The following is a 23,735-nucleotide window of genomic DNA, read 5'->3' as shown; positions in this document are numbered from 1 at the left end:
AAATGACTATGTGATCTACACCCTATACAGTCTGTGCCATTGTAAAAACTAAGTCTATCCCCTACAGCCTCGTTTTCATCTGTGTTAAACTTAATATGGCATCTAAATTGACTAGAAAATAGTAAGCAAAATAAGTAGTAAGAATTTATTTATAAAACAGTACGAGAAAAGTACTCGGAGGACCAATTATGCCTCTGAGATTTCAGAGTGGGAATCTGGTGGGCACTTTACTATCCCATGAGGCCATGCAAAAAAAATAAAGTAAACTTTAAATAACAGTTTGAATTCTATGAGACTAGTCTTCACCACATCTACAATGGTAACGATACAGAGGAGCGATGTTGTTGGAATCGCTTCAGAACAATTTTTCCAGCTGATGAATGATAAAAACATGGACAAGCAATTAAGCTCAAGCAATTAAAGAGGTTGACACACATAATTAAGCGATGGAACGTTATTGTACAATGAAGTGGATGCTAATATAGTTGTCGTTACAGTTACCTTCTTAGTTATCGAACGGGCCTAAACAAGCCAAAATTAGGACCACACTTAACGCCAATTAACATTGAGGCTGATAACTATAGAGTTCTAACTATCGTTTAAATTTTATGAGAATTATGAAGTCCACCCCACAGCTACAGACAATTTAAATGGAATCACTTTCAGAACGATTTTTTTCCAACTAATGAATTATAAAAACATTGGCAGCCAATCAGAATCCAGAAGAGTCTGAGCATTGAATACGCCAGAAGACCCAACAAAACCGCAATGTGCGTAATTATAATAAACAGAACATTACTGTTCATGGGCACTATAGTAGGCTAATGTCTAATAGATAGTTATCGCTACAGTTATCGTTCTTAGTGTGAACTGTTTTTGTTTTATGAATCAAACACATGCCAACACCCATGTCAGTGGGTCTTGTGTCATTAATGTCATTAACAAGTTCTTACAGTTTGCAATCTCTGGTTCGTAGTCCACAGAAAACTGCAGGGACAAAACTATAAACCCTCCAGAGATGCAAAGACTTTGGCAAGCTGTTACCAAAGTGTGAATTTGAAGATCACAGCAAAGAAATAGTAAAACTGATGGAAGATGATTCCACGGCTTGACAACGCAGAGACGGTATAAGGGGATTGGGGGAGACTGGGGGCTTTGTGGTTGTTTGCAGGTTGTTGTGGTTCAGGAACTACCCAGACAACAAGTGATTGTCAGGATGTTTTAACCCCCCATCTCTTCTTTTTGGGGGTGGGGGGGATGCCTGGTTTTACTAAGAGCAAAGTGTCAAGCCCTCCCTCCCATTGTTATCCAAATAAATCAGAGCCGAATTGCCACCATAACCAGCTTGTCCCATCTCCTCTCTGCCCCGCTGCATGTAGTGACTGGAAGAGGCGCATTCCATCCCTCCATGCCAGAGCCGACCCCCCTTCCACGGTCGTCCACTCAAACGTACCCCTTGGGGTGTTTATGGGTCAGCCAACAGGATGTTCGGCCCATCGGGAGATCAAAGGATTCCCGGCTCAGATAAACGTGGTGTAACTGTGACCTCTTCAACTCTAATAGGGTTTAGCACGTCAGGACAGGAGAAGGGAATAAAAGGCTGAGACGACAGAGAGAAACACAGACTTGATTTGAGAAAGGAAAAGACATATACAACCTGCTTTTAAGCATCTTGGAGTCAAATCAAAGAAGGAATAAAACAATGTAAGATTAATTATGACAAATATTTAGGTTTACTTTATGAAAAAAAAGTTTTTAAAAAAAGATTAACAAAAATGCAAATAAAAAAAAGCATTTAGATTATTACAATATTTAGATTATTAGAGGAAAAGCAGGGTTAACTAAAACCATAAAAATATGTTTGTTACTAGAAGTAAAATAATTAAATAAAATATGAAAAAAAGGATTTCAGCTGGTTCCCAAGACAACAGTTTTCAACTTCATTTAGTTTAACTTGATGTGCTAAAGTAACTATAACTGGGATTAAAATTCATAAAAACTACAGGGTTTCTGCAGGTTTTATGAAGGTACTGTACATTTAAGACTTCTGGGACCCAGTAAAGAATATTTAAAAATAAACAATGGAACACAATATGTCAGTATGGTCTCTAAACAATAATGTCTTCAAAGTTGGAAAATACAACTTCTCATAAAATTAATTCAAAGGAAAATCAAGTTTTCATTCCCTAATGACATATATTTTTTCTTGTTTTAAGCATAAACTAACTTATAATATCTCAGAAAGCGGGGCTTCGTTACATTTGAAACTCGGGTAACGTATCTTGACTTAAGGATGTTTCGATTTTTGGATTGGAAAACAAAAACACTGACAGGAAGATATTTTTGTCAGTACATTTAATGCCATGAAGTTCTGCTTCAATTTAAGACCTATTTAGGCCTTAATTTGTGGAAGGGTGAATTAAGACCTTTTAGTACCCACATATTTTAAAAACAGACATATATATAAAAAAAATTACTATAATAAAATCTATAACAGTATAACACTGATGAAAAGTCACAACTCAAGTCAATTGACAGACTAATATATTTAATTAAAAGAAACCATATACATTTACACAACCACATCACTCACTCAGACAAGAAGGCTGTGAAACCGAATGCGGTCAACAGAGAATGGCTGTTTAGATCTCTTTTGAAGCCATTATTTGTTTGAACAAACATGAGGCTTAACATAATTCATCCTGTTCTTCAACATCATAGTTACTGCATAACAAGAATCGTGGAGTGGTTTAGTCGTAAGCATTTCATAAAAACAGGACTTAATCTCTTATGGCTTCAGCTTCCCAACACAAATGAAATTCTATTGTTGGATCTTCAAGACTAAACTCAAACAAGAGTGTGTGTGTGCGAGGGTTTGTGTGGGTGTAGCGAAGAAACACAGTGAAAAAATCCCTTAAGCTATCTTACAGTAATCATTTCAGTGGCAGTGTTTGAACTTGATACAGAGGACAATGTTGTATTTAAGGAATAATTCACTGAAGAAAATTAAAACGGTCATCATTTACTCCCTATCATGTCGGTCCAAACCGGTATGACTTTTTTTCTTTTATGGAACACAAAAAGAGGATTTAGAAGATTCGTTCTGGTTGCTCTCATTCATATAATTAAAATTAATGTTGACTAAAGCTTCAAAAGAACCATATAAAAAGCGATCCATACTCTATATTTCACTTCTGAACTCATACGGTAGCTTTGAATGCGGAATTTTAAGCCATTATTCATGAACAAATCGTTCTTTTGAGCTGTAACGTTTCAGTGAACGATCCAGTTCACAAAGCCTGAATGATTCATGAATCAAACTGACTCAGTGTTCCTCACCTGAGGGGAAAATTTTTAGCAAATAACACCATTCACACAAACAACTTCAGAAAACTTAACGTGCAAGTTGTATGGATAACTTTTATGCTGCTTTTCTGTCTGAAAGACCCAGTGTTCATTCATTGTGGTTCAGCAATCAGCCCAATTACTTGTGTTCAACAGAAGAAAGAAAGTCATACGAGTTTAAAACAACACAAAGGTGAGTAAATACTTAAGAAAAAACATATAGAATTTCCAGGTGAACTATCCCTTTAAACAGTGTATAACTGCTGGCCGTTGTGCTCGGTGCTTCAATTTCTCTGCTGGCTTTGCTATCCAGCGCAGAGCAGCAGAATTAACGCAACCATCCCAGAGAAGCCAACAAGATGTGTCCTCTGCTCTCTCCCCTGAAATACCCATGTGTCGCACAGACACTACTCACACAGCACAGCCTTCAAAGCATTCAGTGCGTCAAGAGAAGAAGAAAAAAAAAAACATCTAGACAAAAAATTCCAGTGGTAACATACACAGAATTGTGGCCCCAGCCAACAAACACATTCACAGGACAATTAAGACTAGCTGGTGTATGGTTCACATATTACAAATAGTTTCATAATTACAGCGAAGAACACAGTTGAGGCACTTTGCGGAGTTAAAAATGGATAAAATTCCAGCTAAGATTTAGATTTTCTGTAAATGGGTTTATAAGCACAGCACGTTAAGCGGCATGTGAGGATGTGCTGAAACCGTATCGCAACTATTATATGAAAAGAAGCCAAAACCGCAATTATATTAAGTGCAATTTATGCCCATTTTAGAAAGTGCACTGCCCTGTGGAAGAACACACACGCAAGTGCACTCATTGTCATATTCACGTTTAAGAGTTTTTTTTGTGATGGCTGTGCAAATCCATGACAGGAAAGGCACTTCCTTTTTATAATATATAACAGGATATGAAAGATTTACACAGTGTGAGAGAGATAAATGTGTGCCAATATTGAAAAAAGCTGTTTTTATCAGCAGAACCTAATTAAGGAAATAGATAGTTCAGCCCAAAATGAAAATTATGTGATCATTTACTCACCAACATGTTATTATATATTATATATATTGTTGTATATATATATAAAATTATATATATTTTTTTTTTAAGGAGAAAATCAGTCATACAGGTCAGGTTTGGATCACCATGAGGGTGAGTCAATGATGACAAAACTTTCATTTTCAGGTGAACTACCCCTTTAATATATTTCATGTCATAATCAATCATAATTATGGACATTTCTATTGTTTACCTGTTTTAAGGCACCACAGGTACTGAATCAAGTCTCAAGACTTAGTAGGGCTCAAAGCGCTTCACATCATTAAACAAGAGTGAAAGGATCTTGTTCTAATTTAGGCGTCACATTAATTATTGCGTTATACAAAGCGTCTGCAAGTAACCGTGCAAAGCAATACAAACACCCACACCCACACACTGTACATACACAGAGCTAAAATGTCTCTGTTGGTGCCTGTCCCATGGAACAATCTGGCGTCATAGATGACATTGTTTAATATAAGAAGATTTTCAAGTGTCAGATGGAGTACCAGTGCTGCTGTGCTGAACGTGATCAGCAAAAACAAAAGCATAAATCAGCATAGGAAGATCTACTATACTATAAAACGGCTCAGGTGACGACGGTTTGTCACTCAGTGACAGAGACAGTGAAGTCCATCACGCTGAGCTACAGTGCCTCGCGCTCCAGCCATGTGATTCACAGGACAGAACATACCGCTTTTAAAAAGTTCAGTCTTTGCCGTCAACACTTAAAAAGTTTGCAGGCGACTGCCTGATTCAAAAATCTTTGGAATGTTCGTCTGTTAAAAGCAGTATAAATCATGGCATTTTTGAGAAGAATGTTCTTTTCCCTTTTTGTATAAAAGTGCACGTTTGTATGTTCACCACTTGCGTTCCCTTTACTCTTGTTCCCAAGCCATCCGTTTTAGAAGGGCAGGAAAGCGGACGAGTGGTCTCTTGTGGATACAAAGGGTTTGCTAAAGGCACGTGGGGCTCATTTAGCAGGAGGCTCGACGGGGTTGTATTCGGTCTCTCCTGCGGATACCTGGGAGATTCTGCGTGTGGAGCGCCACAGCCGGCGGGAAAACTGCCCAGACCGCACCTGAATTAAGACAAATGTTTAAATATTGAATTTTTTAGTCCTTGAGAAAAGACATTGCTGACTCGAGTAAAAAATTCAACACAAGTTACACATAAATTAACATCTTCAACAAAGGAAAGGTGACCTTTTTTTTTTGGTAACATGATACAGTAGTTTATGAAAGGCCGTTTCTGCCACTGAATAAAAAATAAGTACATTTAAATGAAAGGTAATTGTTACTTTTTATCTCAATTTTGAAATTCTCGCAAAAGCGAGTTTACAATTTACAATTCTGATATTTTTTTCTCAGAATTGTGAGATATACTCACAATTACAAGTTAAAAAGTCCAGGTCTGAGGGAAAAAATTGCAAGTATATATCTCACAATTTTGCCGTAATAACTCACAATTCTGACTTTATATCTCACAATTCTGGCTTTATAACTCGCAACTGTGATTTTATACCTCACAATTCTGAGAAAAAAGTCAGAATTGCGAGTTTGTATCACATATGAGATAAAAAGTCGCAATTACCTTTTTTCTTTTTTATTCAGTGGCGGAAAAGGGCTTCCATAGTAGTGTACTTAATAGTTAACAACAGACAATAATTGTAAAAATATACTTTTTAAGCATTTATTAATCTTGGTTAATATTCACTTCGTCATGCATATTTTAAAAACACATTTTAGCAATACATTAATTATGAACTAACAATAAATGATAGTATATTTGAGAGATTATTGTATATTTTGAATAATAATAGTTTTTTTATTTTCACTATTTCTATTAATATTCACTGTGGAAGCTTGTTTCCACCACTGAATAAAAACTAAAAGTGTAATTGCAACATATTATCTCAGGATTCTGACTTTTTTCTCAGAATTGCGTGATAGAAACTCACAATTGTTTGTTACAAAGTCAGAACGGAGAGATATAAACTCACAATTATCAGACAAAGTCAGATATATTCATTTTTTTTTTTTTTTTTTTTTAATAGAAATTAAAAAAGTACTTTCTTTTAAAGAACATTTTTACTGTTTCCTCAATATTTAGTACATATGTCGTTATTTTTTTTATTCTTATACTTATAATGTAAAAGTAAACTTTAAAAAAAAAATCTATACTTTTTAAAGGTGTAAATTGTGCCAATCAGCATTATGATGTACTAATAACAATTTAGCAGCATGGAATTTATTTCAGGCAGTAAAAACCTACTGGCAACCCCTCCAGCTCACCTCTTCCGGTTTTCCTGCTCCCACCACAATGAGTTTGCCATCCTCCAGGCCCACCAGAATATGACTGCTCTCTTTCGTGACAGACACACAGCGCACAGGGACCTTCAGGGCCAAGGGCGCAACAGCCAGTTTCATACTACACACACGCAAAGACAGAGAAAAAGAGACTTGGGAATGAGAAGCAAATATGGACCCAGCTGCTGAAGATTTACTGTGACGACACAAAGGATTTATTAAGAATGCATCTACTACAATGGGAAATAATGAGCAGCTGAGCAGCTATAGGCCTACACTACTGAAGTCTCTTATGTTCACCAAGGCTGCATCTGTCTGATCAAAAATACAGTGAAAACGGTAATATTTAAAAAATATTATTGCAATTTAAAATGTCTGTTTTCTATTTTCTATTCAAGTGTAATTTATTCCTTTAATGGCAAAACTGAATTTTCAGCAGCCATTTCTTCAGTCTTCAGTGTTACATGATCCTTCAGAGAGCATTCTGATATGCTGCTAAAGAAACATTTCTTATTACTATGAATGTTCAAAACTGTTTTTTGAGAAATTTAAAATTCAAAACAACAGCATTTATTTTAAAAAGGCTTTACTGTAATTTTGGTCAAATCTATGGACGCCCGTTTCTGGCTTCTGCCAAATTGCAAATATACATTTTGCAATTCTGACTTTTTTTTTTTTTTTTTCGCAGAATTGCGTGATATAAACGCGCAATTCTTACTTTTTTTGTCAGAAATGTGAGATATAAATTCACAATGGCAAGTTATGAAGTCAGTATTGTGTGATATAAAATCGCAATTGCGAGAAAGAATTGACTTTCGAGTTGCGAGTTCATATCTCACAATTCTGAGAAAAAAGTTGGAATTACGAGGAAAAAAAGCCAGAGTTGCGAGATATAAACTTGGAATTGTGAGAAAAAAGTTGCAATTCTGTTCAATTCAATTTATGTCGCAATTCTGACTTTATTACTCACAATTGCGAGAAATAAAGTCAGAATTGTGAGATAAAAAGTCACAATTACCTTTTAAGTTTTTAATTTAGTGGTGGAAACGGGCTTTCATACAAATAAAAATGTCCACGCTAAATACAATTATAATAAAATATTTATTTCCTAAAATACATAAAAATGTAAAAAATAAAATACTGACTACAAACATGGTGTACATTTAAAATGACCATTAGATGTGTGTTTACCTGTACAAGTCTCGAATGTGAAGGTTCCCCTGATGTGTGCCTACGATGAGGTAGTCAGGCACCAGATGCAAAGCTGAAATCTTCTCGTCCAAGGTCTCAGATGCTAAAAGAGTGCCATTCACAGAGTACACATGCAGTGCATACTTCTCCTATAGGCACAAAACAAATTATAAAAAATAATAATTAAAAAAAAATCTAATACCTCTCCCTCTCTCTAAATTAATTAAAAACCTCTTTTTTTAAAAAAAAGGAGTGCAGGCCATATTTGAGAAGCATTGCACTAGTGGTCCTATATAAAGCATTTTTTTGGTTTACAATTTTTTTATTTATTTTATATTTAATTTTTTGTTAATTTCCATTCTCACACCTTTCCAGCAGAGCGGCCCTCCATAACAGTCTGTGCCACTATGTGCCCTTCCATGCCGACCTCCAGGTGTGCCACAGGGGCAGAAAGGCAGCTCTCACAAGGTGGTCTCAGGGTCCGGAGATACTGTCCACGACGCACACTGTGCATGATTACTGTGCCATCCTGAGCAAGAGAAGCGAGTGAGAGAAAACTCATCAATTCATGAATCCTAAATCCTGCAATAAGTCCTGAAGGCACAATTAAGAAGTGGTCTGATCTAAACTGACCTTTGACCCTGAGATCGCCATATCCAATTCAGTGCTGATGGCGACACAAGCGACCTCTTGATCATGTCCACAGAGCACCTGCACGGGCCGTGGAGACAGACCGCTCGAGAAACCACCCTACAGGTAAAAAACACTCTGATTCAGTATACTACATAACCATGCTAACTATTTTTTTCTTCAATTCAACATAGTATAGCAACATAAAGACTAATCATAATAGCAATAGTTGTCGCAATAGCTAAATTACTGTATATTAGTAAAATAACACCAATCTTGATAACAGCAAAAAAGTACCTGAGCACAATTTTATTTAAAAACTTAAATATAAAAATAAATATTAACAACATTAGAATACAGGCTTCAAGTAATTGTCAGTTAAATAAATACTGATTTAAGTTAATAACACTTAATAACCCATAATAGCACATAATGTGAGAAAACACCCAGATATTAAAGCACAAATTTTATTTTTGACACATCTGATTTCTATTCCTGGCTATTTACACTACCATTCAAAAATGTTGGGGTCTGTACAATTTTTTTCATGTTTTTAAAAGTCTCTTATGCTCAACAAGGCTGCATTGATATGATGAAAAATGACAGTAAAAAGAGCAGTATTGTGAAATATTAGTACAATTTAAAATAACTTTTCTATTTCTTTAAATGTCATTTATTCCTGTGCTGGAAAAGCCGAATTTTCAGCATGGATGATTTTCAGCACATGATCCTTCAGAAATCATTCCAATATGCTGATTTACTGTTACTTCTGATATTGTTTTGTGCCCTTGCATAACAAAAGTATTAACATTGTAAAAAAAAAAATTATTGCAAGACAGTGTACATTCTGTTCAAATTTAAATGACTGCTCAGGGGAGCAGATGTACCCTTCACACCCTTTTATTTTTGTATTAACTTGTTATCTAAGCACAAGTATTTTGTGTGAGCAAACCTGCTGTAGGACCTGCCACACCATGCAGGTGGTGTCTCGTGAGCCAGAGATGAGGTAGATACCACAGAGATCCAAAGCCAGGCATGTGACCACATCTATACCCCACAAAAAAACAAAACAAACAAACACATTATTTAGCCATCAGGACATTTGAATTATATAATCAACAATTTACACCATACATCATCCGAGGAGTTGAAATCAAGAGAGAGCTGTCACATTTCTAAGGCTTCTAAATTATCAACATGATCAAAACTTGTTGCACACATACCTTCAGCCCTTTATACTTTTTAGAAAGTAAAATATCTTTTAGTATAATTCTAAACTTGTCTAATATTTACTGATTTTTATTAAGTAAACTTTACACTGTTTTACACTGTTAGCAATATCTCAAGATGAACACTTATTGGACTGAAGGAAGTTTGGTTTACTTGATTTTCTATACGGTTTTTTTTTTTTTTTAGAAAAACCTTGATAAAATGTGAACATCATATATGATACATCAAGCCTTTGAGGAATGTTTATTTGTACATCTCTGAATTATCATTGTATTGAAATGCATTAAGTTTTGCCCTCACAATTAAAACTAGAGAGCTTTGATCATAAGCATTTAAATATCATCGTACTAAGACATATTATTGGGAGATATGTATTTATGTTAGTAATATAAGATATAAATACCAGCAACTGAACCATAATTTTGCTCAGTTTGGGCCTCATACCACATGAGTCATAAACGCCTCATAACTGCAAACTGTTTTTTTTTTTTCCATTTTGTCATATTTCAGGGTTAATGGTTCTGTTTCAGCAACATATGATTCATCAAACATCTCTGCCAAATCTGGCAGCAGCTAATTTTATTTAGGATTCAGCTCAACAGCTCCATCAAGCTCATTCCAAAGCATACAGCTGCGTCTTGGCTTTGTACTATTTGGGTAAGTCTGTGTCGGACAGACGGCTCTCACCTATGTGACGGCAGATCCTGCCCACCAGCTTGGCCTTGCCTAACATAGTGACCCTAATGCTGCAGTCCCAGTGCCCCCCGCTGAACAGCAGACGCCCGTCATTGGACACCACCAGCACCTGGGACCCCATTTCCACCCCTGGGGAGAACGGCCCACTGAGGAACCGCTGGGTCCTAAAAACAGATCAAACAAAAGGTTCGTACCAACAAATGGGACTGAACTTGTCAGCGGGAGAACATTCGAAATAGATCAATGTTGTGTTTAAGAATCAGATTCGACATGTTAGCAGACCACTTAAAGAAACAAGAAAGACTTGGCAAAACAAATAAGCTTTTCAACAAAGGACCCAATTTGACTGAAGAACATTCATAGAGACCAAAGCAGCCAAACCACCCGAGCTTAATGTCAAAGAGCTGCTATTTATACGCTGCTATAAAGCTTTTGATTATTTGTCCAAAACCCAATGTTGTCACTATAAAAGTAACTTTGTGCCTAATCAAAACCTCTCGTCTTTAAAACTATATGACATCAATCTGAACATGATTATATAATGTGTTTATACATGTGTACATGTTCAAACTCACTTTGGGTTGCTCACAGTGGGGTCTCTGGTGAAGGTGAAATAATTAGCTATGTTCTTGTCGTAGGGCAGCCAGCTATGAGTGCCTATCATTCCATTAGCACTCACTGTCACCTGAAACAGGACAAATGCCGTTCAACAAATACATCAACTAATGTATTGATCAGGGACCCTTAAATATGATCTGTGAAGGACCCCCTTCCTAAAATATATGATGAGAGAAAACATTAAGAGTAAGATAGACAAAATGTTGTTTCCAGTTTTTATACTGTCACTGTACTAAAGCAAAGGAAATTATTATAATATTATCTGTTTTTGTGTGTGTATGTGTGTTAAGGGATAGTTTATCATTTTTTTTTTTTAAATATGACCTGTATGATTTTTTTCTTCTACTGAACACAAGATATTTTGGATATTATGGAGGTCAATGGGTACCATTAACTGTCCCTCCCCCCACAATCTTCAAAATATATTCTTCAAGGTTTCACTGAAGAAAACAACGTATGCTGTTCTGTGTCAGAGTGTTTGATCTGAACGTAAACAACGTATCCGCGTTCATACGTTATATATTTTGCATATTTTGCTTATGTATGTGATGCTCTCCAAAATGGCGCTCTAGGGTGACGCGGAGGAAACAAATTGTTGAATAAAGTTGTTATTTTTGTTTTTGCGCACAAAAAGTATTCTTGTAGCTTCATAAATTACGGTTGAACCACTGATGTTACATGCATTATTTTAACAATGTTCTTAGTTTTTTTTTATTTTTTTAAGTTTGTTATTGCATAAAATAATCTTGTGATTCCTGAAGTTCAAGCACTAAAATGACAAACTTGAAACTAGCCAAACTACAACTGAGATTCATTCATTCACTGTAAAAAAATCCAACTTTCGAATAGTTCTACTAACAAATGTAAGACACGCACACAACTTTTTTTAGTAGATGTCTGAACCAAAAAAAATACTCTAAACATGTTGCTAGCAAAAGATGTTTTGTTTACAATACTTAGATACTCAGGTGTTTGTTAACAACATATCCAAATGTTTTATGCATTAGATGAACTAAAGTTATTAAGTTGCTAGTTGAGCTACCTTTTTTTGAGTTTTTTTTTTTTACAGTGTTAGAAAAAATGGTTGTTTTGTCTTATTTTACAACATTTTAAGTCATCTTAAGGCTCTCTTGAAAGTTTTCTGAGGCCCCATAGTGGCCCCTGGCCCCATGGTTGAGAAGCAATAACACCCTCTTCCACAGACCCTCTTGATCCTCAAGATTGGTTCTGAACTTATTCAAATATTAGTACATGACAAGTGAACATAATCATGAAATAATCTCACCAGTATGTCCGAACCAGGGATGATAAAGGAGCGGGTTTGATTTCTGGGCACCACAGCTTGGACTAAAGGCAGACCATCACTCACCACCTACATGAGCCAACATCAAAAACAACACAAATCCCAGTTTCCTTAAACTCCTTAAATCAAACCATTAGCACACGGTGCTCAAAAAGTTGCATTTCAGCATAATATTCAGTTCAAATTAAATACTGATAAATTGGGGTTCACCTCTTTAAAAGATCTGAGTTTAGTGAGTTGATCAAAAAGGTTGGGGGGCAGAATGTCCAGACGGGCCTGCCGCCTGAATGCGTTTTCTGCTGACATACGGGGAGGATGGGGCTCCTGAATTACACAGAGAGGTTTTACTTGCGCCATATTACCCACAATACATTATACAAATGCTTTCAGAACCAAGGTTTTTAGCATTAACTAAAACTAAATATATTAAATGCATTTTTGTTAACTGAAATAAAGCTGAAATGAAAAACTTGCTTTGGCAACTAATTGAAATAAGCACTAAAATGACTACCTTGACATAAATCAAAACGAAAACTGAAATAAAAATAAACAGTAATATAAAAAACTAATATAAATGACAAAAGCACATAAGATTACTGAAATGAAAACTGAAAACAAAAATAAAAGCAAATTCAAAATATTACTAATTACTATTTTACTATATAAAAACACACTCATCAGACCTGGAAGCTCATATAAAAAGAAGCTTATGCTGACTAGAGAGGGAAACATCTGTCTGATGTCCCACCTTGAGAAGCTGACAGGGCGTCTGGCCAAAGTTGCTGATGATGCCTTCCAGGGCCTTGCGCTCAGTCTCATTAGCTATGGCGTCCAGATCCACTGCACCTGACAGCCAAAACACACAGTGATCAGTCAATCTTTCCATGCAGGAACATGTTTAAACTAATACGAACTTGCAACATAAGAGCTCTCTTACCCTCATAAGTGCAGTAGTAGAAGACATTGAGAGCTTCCACCGCTTCAGGTCCTCTCTGCTTATACCCGAATATGAGATCGATCCACTCGTGCAGGTGAGCAGACACATGCTCACTCTCCTTTAAACACACAGATGCACAAAGAATTCACAAACGCATTACTTTTTGAGCTGATTCTTTTTAAAGGAACAGTTTACCCAAATATGATCTCCAAACAGCTGGTAAAAACATCAACAATCCACAAGTAATCCACACAAATCTTGTGAAAAGCTGCTTGTAATAAATTCATCAATAAAATGTTTTCAACTTTAAACTGTTGCTTTTGGCTAAAATGCAAGTCCTCTATCCATAGTATTGCTTTCTCCAGTGAAAAAGTCATCTGTTCTGAATCAGGAGAGAAATATGCACAGATCAAGCACCATTTACAAACATAAACAGTCCAAAACAGGAAGCGTTATTATGGATTATAGACTGGTACTTTGGCCAGATTTAAAGTTAAAACACCTTAATGATGGATTAGTTTACTTACAAAAATGCAGCTTTTCACTTTACAAGATTAAGTTAATTAATGGACTGGAGTCATGACGATTATGATGAGGTTTTTATCAGATGTTTGGACTCTCATTCTGACGGCACCCATTCACTTGTAGAAAATTTACTGGTGAGCAAGTGATGTAATGCTAGATTTCTCAAAATCTTTTCAGATGCAGAAACAAACTCATCTATATCTTGGATGGCCTGAGGATGAGTAAATCTTCAGCAAATTAAAATTTTTAGGTGAATTATTCCTTCCACAAATCATTAAAAAAATTTGAATCAGTCTAATAAATCACTTAAATTTGTTAGAACAGTTAACTGAAATATCTGACTCACTCACTGAACTTATAAGACTATAGTAAATGGTATTTTATTAGTATTTTGTATTTTACAAAACCTATTTACAAAATAACGGTTACAAAAATAATTGATTGTTTTGTTTAGTATGTTTGCTTTGAAATCAGTGTATTGTGCATTGTATCTGTTTCCACACCAATGCTTTGCGGTGTTTTCTGATGAAATCTTCAGGCGAAGACGCCCAGGGGGGAAGCAACACATCATTGACCTTCTCCTGATTGATTTGCAAGCAGCCCAGATCAAAACCTGCACACATGACATACTCCAATTCAAAATATATATTTCAGTGCCAGTGTAGTTTTCATCACTGAGAAGCTCAAGAGAGGCACACTGACTGTTCTTGTTCTGCAAGAACTCTGGGAAGTAGAAGAACTCTGGGATGAGCTCCTTTACATCAACTGGACTCTCCATTCGTGCCTGCCATGCTGCTGCTACTGAATGAAACTGCCTATCGGCACAATCAAACCTAGCCACACACACAAACACACTTGTAAGTGCAGCCCAAACATAGGACAATACACGATTACTTGAAAACCATCAGGTAAACAACACTGCAACCTAGTGGTCAATACTATGGAGTGCCAATAATCTTAACATTTTATTTACAATATTTAAAATATTATTAATATTCAGAATATTCACAATTTGATGTTGGTGATCTACATTTCTGTATGGATACTTCATGTTGTACAACTTTTGTATAAAAATGTCTCCAGTAGGACAAATAACCCATGAGCAGAGGTGACCAATGCTGCTCCTGAAGGGTTAACATCCTGCAGAGTTTAGTTCTGACCTGCCCCAACACACCTTCCTATAAGTTTCCAGAAATCCTCAAGACATTGAATAGCTGGTTCAGGTGTGTTTAAACTAAAGGTGGCCCTCAAGGAGCAAGATTGGACACCCTGGCTTTAGCTTGCAGTATAGTGGTGTGTGAGTGCGTGTCTTACTTGCCGCTCTGGAGCTGTATATGTAATGAGGTGAAGGGCTCTGTGCGGATCATGTAGTGCATGACGCCGGCAGCATTAGAGTAGTGTGTGCCATAGTGGAACTTATCGATAGTGCCTGTCGGATCCTCAAAACTCTCATACCTAATCAAACAACAACAGCAAAAAGACATTTAGAAAATCAGATGAAATACTCAAAAGACTCTACATTACACTACTTTATCTTATTATAGAACATACTGTTATTATTTACAAATTTAAATATATTTATAAATCATGTAGATATCAGCTAGTGGTATCTTTCTAGTTTTTGCGATACATCTTTTAACAACACATTCTTTCATACTGGGAATTCTGCAAAAAGGACTGTAACCCTGTCTCACTTTTCCCTGACGTTCTGTGCATGTCGAGAGTTGACGACACCAATGGGTTTGGACAAATCTCTGAAAACAGCTGGGTCCTCCAGATCCAATTCAGCAGACGTGTAATCACACAGCACCCAGGGGAACTGAGAATACAGACATGCACATGAAGAAGAAAGAAGACATGTGACCCATATAGTAAGTCACACACTTTTTTTTTCAGCGAAATAGATATTAAATGCTTATTAATCACCCAGTTTAAATAAATTCAATGAAATCTTGGTTTATACTGCATAGGACAATCGGTGTGGAGAACAAAAGCAAATAAACAAAACAAAAAACAAACAGACCAGATCAAAACAAATAAAAGCGAAAACAAGACAAACCAAACAGAACAGAACAAAACAAAAGAAAAAAACAAACCAATCAAAAGGAAACAAAACAAAAAGCAAAACAAAGCAAACAGAACATAATAGAACAGAACAAAACAAAACAGAACAGATACAAAAAAAAAACACAAAAATTACAAAACAAAACCAAATCAATAGGCTCTGTGACAACTCACCACTGGATACTGGGATAAATCATTGTATGTGCGACCAGCAATGGTGTTGAGCTGCATCAGATATTCAAAATTGGAGATCTCTCTGCAAACCCATCTCTGCAATAGAAACAAAAATCAAAATAAACAATAGTTAGATTTGGAAATTTTTGGGGGTGGGGCTTTTTGACAGCTTTTGTTGGCAGATGCAGTACAGAGGGCATAGAAACTATGGGGAGAAAGGGAGGAATTGGATTGGGAGAGAGCAACAATGAGTCCAACCAGCAAAAATGGAAAATACTGGCATCATGTGAGACGTACGTGAGTCAGGTTGGAGGCTTTCAGGAGTTCCTGAGGAGAGCGAGAACCAAAGTAGAAGAGATTGGGTGGTCTGAGACCCAGGATCCTGGAGTAGACTTTGTTCCGGACCTGTTGGAGAACCAAAATAAATATAAACACACAGACCTCAAATGCCACCAGTGTTTGTGGCCATCTACTATGCATCCTTTTCCACTGTAGTTTCTCCTGCAGTATAGAAGTTAGTATGTGTCTAGCTCACCCCCTTCCTGAAGTTGATGAAGTAGTGTGCCTGGTCAATGAAGAACAGCTCTAGTGCCGATCTCCGCAGGTTGTAGCGCCTCAGGTGGACTTCCCTTAGCTGTGACAACGACCTCTTGAAATCAAACCCAATGCCTGCAAAGATGGGCAGTCCAGAGCATTCACATTATAATCATTAATTATATCTTATATACACTACCAGTCAAAAGTCTGGAATAATTCAGGTTTTTTAAAATGTTTTTGAAAGAAGTTTCTTATGGCTGCAACTATTTCATGAAAAATTGTAATGCTGTGAAATATTATTACAATTTAAAATAAAATTTTCTATTTGAATATATTTTAAAATACAATTTATTATTTTTATGGCAAAACTTTTTTTTTTATCAGATCACTCCAGTCTTCAGTGTCACATGATCCCTCAGAAATCCCTCTAATATGCTGATTTGCTACTCAAACATTTCTTATTATTATTATACTGAAAACTGTTTTTGCTATTTCATATAAATGCTGTTCCTTTGAGCTTTCTATTCATCAAAAATATGAATCAGCAAAAGCGGTTTTCAAAATTGATAATAAAAATGACCAATAATTGATCATGAATAATAATAGTTAATAATCATCAAATCAGCATATTAGAATGATTTCTGATGGATCATGTGATTGAAGATGGCTACAAAAAAATCCCAGTAATAAATTATAGTTTAAAATGCATTAAATAAAAAAAAGGAAATTATATTTGACAATATTACTGTTTTTACTGTATTTGTGATTGAATAAATGAAGCTTTCGAACTACTTCAAATTATTATGTGAACAATGAATGGAGGCTTATCAGTGAGACAAACAAAACTGGCTGGGCGGTATGATGGGATATACGAACTACGCAATACAAGCTGTTACTCACCTTCCTCGGTCTCCTCCTTCTCACTGCTGCCATCGTAGAAGTACAGGTGGTGCGTTGTGACCTCCAGACGACCTGGTACCACGGCAACAATAGTAATGAGCTCACACTCCTCTGAGAGCACCAGCTTTTCCTTCTGGCTCTCCTCCTCGCCCTCCTCCGCCCTGAGGAACATACACAACCACACCCTGCTGAACATACACTCGATCACACTAAACATATCTCAAAAGCTGTACACACAAAGCCTCTGCAGGTATCAAAAAGGCTGAATCATTACTCAAATGATTCATTCAGGAACAAAACACCACTACTGTGCGTTCCCTGGAACGTGTAACAGTTAATTCTGCTTTGACTTCATTGAGGAATTATTTTCAGTATAAATAGACTAAACAGACTTTTGTTAACTAAAACCAAAACTATTAAAAAATTGTGTTTGGTAATTAAAATAAAGTTAAAATTAAATAAACTATAAATATCACATGTAAAACTTAAATGAGAAAAACAAACAAAAATGAGAAATGTTGTTTTGGCAACTAACTGAAATAAGTTGATGTGCAAAAATGATTAAAACTTCATATAAAATGAATAATAAAAAAACACTAATAAAGATTACAAAAGCATGACTAAGTGTAAATGACTAAGTATGATTAAAATTAAAACTGAACATATAAAAATAAACCAATTCAATATATTAATAAATACTGTAACTTTATATAAATAAATCTAAAATAACACTGGCAAGTTACTCAATATTAACTTCTAGTTTATTAAACTTATTGGGCCGTGCAGATATTAACCTAGTTCAGATTTTGAAAAAAAGATGAGCTACACTTGCACTCTATTCCTTTACTAACTGCTTGTTTTCTTTAAAAAAATCTAACACACTCAAAAAAATGATTATCCAACACTGTTCAGTTTATTTTAAAAAATAATTTTCATTTAACACCAATATGTTAAGTTTCCCATTTATACAATTGCATTGTGTTAAACTGACTTGAAACAGTTACGTTTTGGCTCAACTCAATATTTTCATTTTGAAATAACAAATGATTTTACTTGTGTAACTAGGAAGTGGATTTCCCCTCCCCATCATGCTTTGCACAGGGCTGGATAAGCAGAGTAAATCTTGAAATAAAATGTTATTTTAGGCATTTTTTTATTCAGATGATAAAATTGGGAGACTTGTTAATGTTTAATGCTCTTTTATGTTTGTATTTAAAAGAGTTTCTGGTATGTTATTGTTTTGAGGGGTTACCATTGTAGTAAAGTGTAGAGCATGTGCTTGAGTGGAGGACCTCCTAACATGAAGCAAAGTTGTTTTAATAATAAAAAAAACAACTATGGGCATGCCATGGATGAAACAATACCAGCTTATGCTAATGCCTAAAGTTAAGTAAATCCAACAAATCTTTCTTTTTTTTTTTGAGTGTAGAAGGATGTCTGCCTGATAATTTATTTTCCAGTTAAACGTTTTAGTTCAACAAGAATAAAAAAAATAAAATAAAAAAAAATCACTTCAATGTATCAATTTCATTTACACTATATTTGATAAAATTGAGTTGGCCCAACTCAATTACATTTCATCGCATTAATTAGTTTTTTATGAGTTGGGGCTACACATATTTATTGGATGGAAATCCTGCCCTCAATTAAATTGAGTTCATAGAATGAATAATTTTTTTGAGTGACTCGCTTCTCTATTCTTTTTGTATTCTATGTTTTCTTTTTATTTATTATACAATAAAAACCCTTCCTACATGTACTGCGTTAGGCTAACTGAGACTTGCAAAAAAAAAAAAGCGCAAAAAAAAGGCCTCTAACACTAGCTTGCTCTATTATTTTTCTATTCTATCCGTTTAATTTTTATTTATTAAATAATATAAAAAAACCTTCCTACATGTACTGTGTTAGGCTAACTGAGACTTGTCATAGCACTTGCATATCGTGGCTCTATTCTTGATTTTGAAATTGATCTATTTAAGGCTATGAATCTCATTATGAAAATGTAATCATAAATATTTTATTATTTTGCTATTCTATTTTATTAAGATACCTAGCTTTTATTAAAGGGGTCATATGATGTGATTTCAAGTTTTCCTTTCTCTTTGAAGTGTTACAATCTGTTTGTGCATAGATAAGATCCCTGAAGTTATCAGGGAAACCAAAGAGATATTCTTTATAAAAGTTAAGACTCGACCACGCCCACCTAAAGCTGCTCATTCAAACCCACCTCCACATGTCTACGTCACAGTGTGGGAAGATTTGCAAAACACCACCCAAATGTTTACGCAATGAAAGAAGGCGGAACTATTATTCTCGCTGTAGTATTGTTGCTGCCGCCGGTGCCATGTCCTGGAGACGTTGTGTTTCATTGTGAAATCGAAACTAATTTGTTTGGGCTTCCAAAAGTGGACTCAACTAGAAATCAGTGGTTAAGTTGTATTTACAACACTGTTCCAGAACAGTTCAACCCAAATATTAGAGTGTGTGCAGCACATTTTACGGAGGAAGAGTAGCCTACAATGCTGGCTTGCACAAAGGCTGTTTCTATAAAGTGGGGCGATTCCAACTTTGCAAGGACAGTCTGGCGCTTCTGAGTCACAGCCTGTAAGTATGTTTTCTTATTTAAAAAATTTGCCACTGACGATTCAAATGCGAGTTTTGAGCTGTGCAGAGTAGTGCTTGTTTAGTGTTTCTCCGATCACAAATGCAGGCATGGTTTGCACGGTGCCGCATAAAAAGACAGTATAAGTCATTATGATCAGTAATTATGTCCCCACTGGATGCAACAAATGCCTCGTTTATAATGGGTTTTATTGTTTTTGTGTCATCGCGCTGGGACACGGCATCACAATACGGTAAGGGGGCATAACATTTCCGTCTCACGTTTGAGGTATTCGGCCAAATCACAACGCACTGGATAGCTGGCCAATCAGAGCACACCTCGCTTCTTTAAAAATCGTTGCATAGATGAGCAACAATAATGTACAGTATGTGGAAAATCATGTGTTTTTTTAACCTTTAACCGCATTAACACATTGCATTACACCAAATAATGTTCTTTTCAGCAACTTCATATGACCCCTTTAACATACCTAGTTTTCTTTTTGGGCATATATTTATTGTCTTTATATGTTTTTATTACTTTACAAGTTTGAATTCTCTTGGTTTAGATAATTTACTTTACAAAGTAAATGTGTCTCACACAGTTACATTAAAACACTTACTCATCAATTAAGACAAAATCCTCATCCTCTAGTTTGTCATCCTCCATGTCACTAACTTTGGCTTCCTTTGCAACAGCAAGAGGGATGGGCTCGGTTGAGCTGCGAGGGCTGTCTGCTCCTGCAGAAAAAAACACCAAAACACTCCAATATATAAATATTAACTGTGAAATAACGGAGTTCAAGCGGACAGAGATTATTTAAAAATATCTGGTCAAAGCAAAATTATTTTACCAACAGTCATTCTGAGATCTTTTAAAATCACTACTGATTTTCTTAAATATCATTAATTCATTTAACAGATTACACGGACATTTTCCAGAGTGATACTGACCCATGTTATCTCTCAGTGCGCTGGCATCACTGTGGGAGTCAAAGCTGTAATTTGGCACCAGCTTCATACGCATCTTAGAGTACGTCTCTGCACTCGACAGACTCCAGTTCACCGCTGGCTGAACCCTGAAACACAAACACTTCCACTCAGTCCGTCATCACACACAGCAATATAATACTGTAATATACAGCATCAGTGTATACAACTCCACCTCGCACAGTGAGCTACAACAGTCAGACAAAATTTATATATTTCATTTAATATATTTTAGTGACCCAAAATTAGTGAAAAATCCTACATAATATTAAGTAAAGTTTTATATATTTTTAAATCCCCCAAAATCCCCATGTCTAGATTTTACGGAAAAATATATTTTAAGCTTTTATCCAAAACGACTTACAAAAGAGGAACAAATTACAAAGTCAGTCACAATGCCAGGTTTATTATAAATAATAATCAAGCGCCAAGATTATTACAAATTAAATAAGATTTTGATGCACATCTTTCTTATTAAATCGTTGTATTTCACCTCGTACTCAACTGATAGAGAATCACTAAAGACAACTTGCTGTAGGAGGCCTATTCCACATAATAATATGCAATAAAACAATAATAGGCTATAATATGATTTGTTAACATGTAGGTTACCCAGGAGCTTGCTGTTCTTCTAAACTTAACGCGGGAACGGATTGTGAATGCGTGCGCACGGATTATGACTTTGTAGGAACGGATTCAAAAACCGAGGGTACGGTTTACAAAATCTGAGCGCACGGATTGGAAATTCGTGGGTACGGTTTATTAATCCGTGGGCATGATTTGTTAAACCCAGGGAACAGTTTAAGAATTGGTGAGTACGGTTTATAAACTGAGAGGACGGATTGCAAAACCGTCGCCACGGATTGTTTTTCTTTCTCCTACCGGTGACGTGCCGGGCACCGTAATATTTCCAGGTTTAAATGAAATTTTAAATCCCAGAGTTCCAATGTAGTCTCAGGTTTTTGGACATTACTTAAATCTTATTTATCTGAAAGGAATAGTTCACTCCAAAAATGAACATTTGCTGTTAATTTGCTCACCCTCATGTTCTAGGTGACTTTTCCTCAGCAGAACAGTAAAGAAGATTTTTTAGCTTAAACCATGGTCTTTGGTTATTCACTTTGAGAGTCAAAAAAGCAACACAAGCAACACAAAATTAATACCCGTAGCTCCTGATGATATAATGTACATAATGTTCACTGTCTTGCACAGACCAATTATTTCTTTTCATAAGACCTTAATAAATATTTAGGAGCCACAGGTATTAATTCTGTGTTGCTTTTTTGACTCTCAAAATGCCGGTAGCTATTGACTTGCATTTTATGAAAAACCAAGGACAACTAAAATTCTTCTTTACTGTACCGAAGAAAAAAACTCACCTACATCTTGGATGGCCTGAGGTTTAAATTAACAGCAAATTTGCATTTTTTGGGTGAACTATCCCTTTAAATCTCTCTCTATATATATATTATTTATTTATTCTGATAATGATAATGGTGCAAAATATATGAGAGATAAATGACAAAAAACGCATTAATGTATAATATTCAAATCAAAACATTTGAATGCATGCAGACCTGAGTCCCCAGGCTCTTCTCTCACTGCTCAGTAACCTGTGCAGTGATTTCCAGTGCCTCCACACCACCACCTGCTGACTGTTAATCATCTTCTGCACACTGTGGTAGCGGCTGTTCTCTGTGCGCATTCGTTTCAGGTACTGGTCAATGATGAGCTCCTGTAAAGAGAGGAACACAAACAGTCCATGTTATTAACTCATCTGTCATAAAAACATGTATGGTTTGGTTGGGATTTGAGATGTGCAATGAATAATCCCAGTATTCCCAAGCAGCAGAAACTCATGGTCTGCTAAATTTGGGGATTGAACACCAATCTTTTGTTTACTAGCCCAACATATTCCCTCTGTGTTTGAATAAATGGGGTTAACAGACACCTGAAACTTGGCTTTGCAGTCGGAGCGGTCCTTGTCTCTCCTCTGTGCAGAGCTCATGAGGTCATCAAAGCAGGAATTCCAAAAGTTAGACATCAGGTCATGACTCTTCCCAAAAGTATCCAGCTCATACTGCTGCATTGTGGGCTCCACCTACAGGCATACATTATGAAAAACATGTCATTTAAACAAAAAAAAAACAAAAGGTATTACTTGCAATAATATTTGATTGAATGAGACATGTTTGAAGTTACTGTAAAGCAGCCAATATCTGGGACCACAAATCAGAAATATATACTAATGTGCCAATTAATATATATTAATGTGTTTGTACAAATCAAACATAAATAGTTAACAGTTAGGATAATCAATTTTTTTTTTTTGAATTGTTTGAAATATAATATAATACATTGCATAAATTAAAGTGTAAAATAATTACTTGAATTATATTATGAATGCAAACAAACTATTTACAATTATTAAAACTGTTAAAATTAAAAAAAATAGCAATAGTGCATTAAACAATTTAAACAGAACAATATTTTAATTATTTTATAAATGTACGTGAATTATTTTACAATGTAATTTATAAAAAGTAAAAATAATATCATTACATAAATTAATGAATACAATAATTTGTATAAAATAAATATTTTAATCATATTATAAATGTATACAATTTA

General features: G+C 35.5%; 1 protein-coding gene across 1 annotated transcript in view; it reads right to left on the bottom strand.

Moving 5' to 3' along the window:
• Positions 1 to 4,468: 4,468 nt before the first annotated feature.
• Positions 4,469 to 23,735, bottom strand: part of nbeal2 (neurobeachin-like 2) — a 63,351-nt gene continuing 44,084 nt past the window's right edge. Inside the window, exons 31-54 of the mRNA XM_079444903.1 lie at positions 23,056 to 23,205; positions 22,682 to 22,839; positions 21,069 to 21,193; positions 20,738 to 20,855; positions 17,514 to 17,674; positions 16,612 to 16,745; positions 16,374 to 16,481; positions 16,077 to 16,172; positions 15,533 to 15,657; positions 15,153 to 15,293; positions 14,541 to 14,671; positions 14,342 to 14,451; positions 13,314 to 13,431; positions 13,125 to 13,222; positions 12,587 to 12,700; positions 12,359 to 12,445; positions 11,031 to 11,140; positions 10,447 to 10,619; positions 9,482 to 9,576; positions 8,533 to 8,649; positions 8,267 to 8,428; positions 7,900 to 8,048; positions 6,694 to 6,829; positions 4,469 to 5,480 (exon numbers count right to left, since the gene is read on the bottom strand). Of these exons, the coding sequence (XP_079301029.1) occupies positions 5,373 to 5,480; positions 6,694 to 6,829; positions 7,900 to 8,048; positions 8,267 to 8,428; positions 8,533 to 8,649; positions 9,482 to 9,576; positions 10,447 to 10,619; positions 11,031 to 11,140; positions 12,359 to 12,445; positions 12,587 to 12,700; positions 13,125 to 13,222; positions 13,314 to 13,431; positions 14,342 to 14,451; positions 14,541 to 14,671; positions 15,153 to 15,293; positions 15,533 to 15,657; positions 16,077 to 16,172; positions 16,374 to 16,481; positions 16,612 to 16,745; positions 17,514 to 17,674; positions 20,738 to 20,855; positions 21,069 to 21,193; positions 22,682 to 22,839; positions 23,056 to 23,205 (3,024 nt within the window). The 3' untranslated portion in view covers positions 4,469 to 5,372. The remainder of the gene's footprint in view (positions 5,481 to 6,693; positions 6,830 to 7,899; positions 8,049 to 8,266; positions 8,429 to 8,532; positions 8,650 to 9,481; positions 9,577 to 10,446; positions 10,620 to 11,030; positions 11,141 to 12,358; positions 12,446 to 12,586; positions 12,701 to 13,124; positions 13,223 to 13,313; positions 13,432 to 14,341; positions 14,452 to 14,540; positions 14,672 to 15,152; positions 15,294 to 15,532; positions 15,658 to 16,076; positions 16,173 to 16,373; positions 16,482 to 16,611; positions 16,746 to 17,513; positions 17,675 to 20,737; positions 20,856 to 21,068; positions 21,194 to 22,681; positions 22,840 to 23,055; positions 23,206 to 23,735) is intronic.

Source organism: Barbus barbus (assembly GCF_936440315.1).
Source record: "Barbus barbus genome assembly, chromosome: 21".
NCBI classification, from domain to species: domain Eukaryota; kingdom Metazoa; phylum Chordata; class Actinopteri; order Cypriniformes; family Cyprinidae; genus Barbus; species Barbus barbus.
This window is presented reverse-complemented; position numbering and strand designations above follow the sequence as displayed.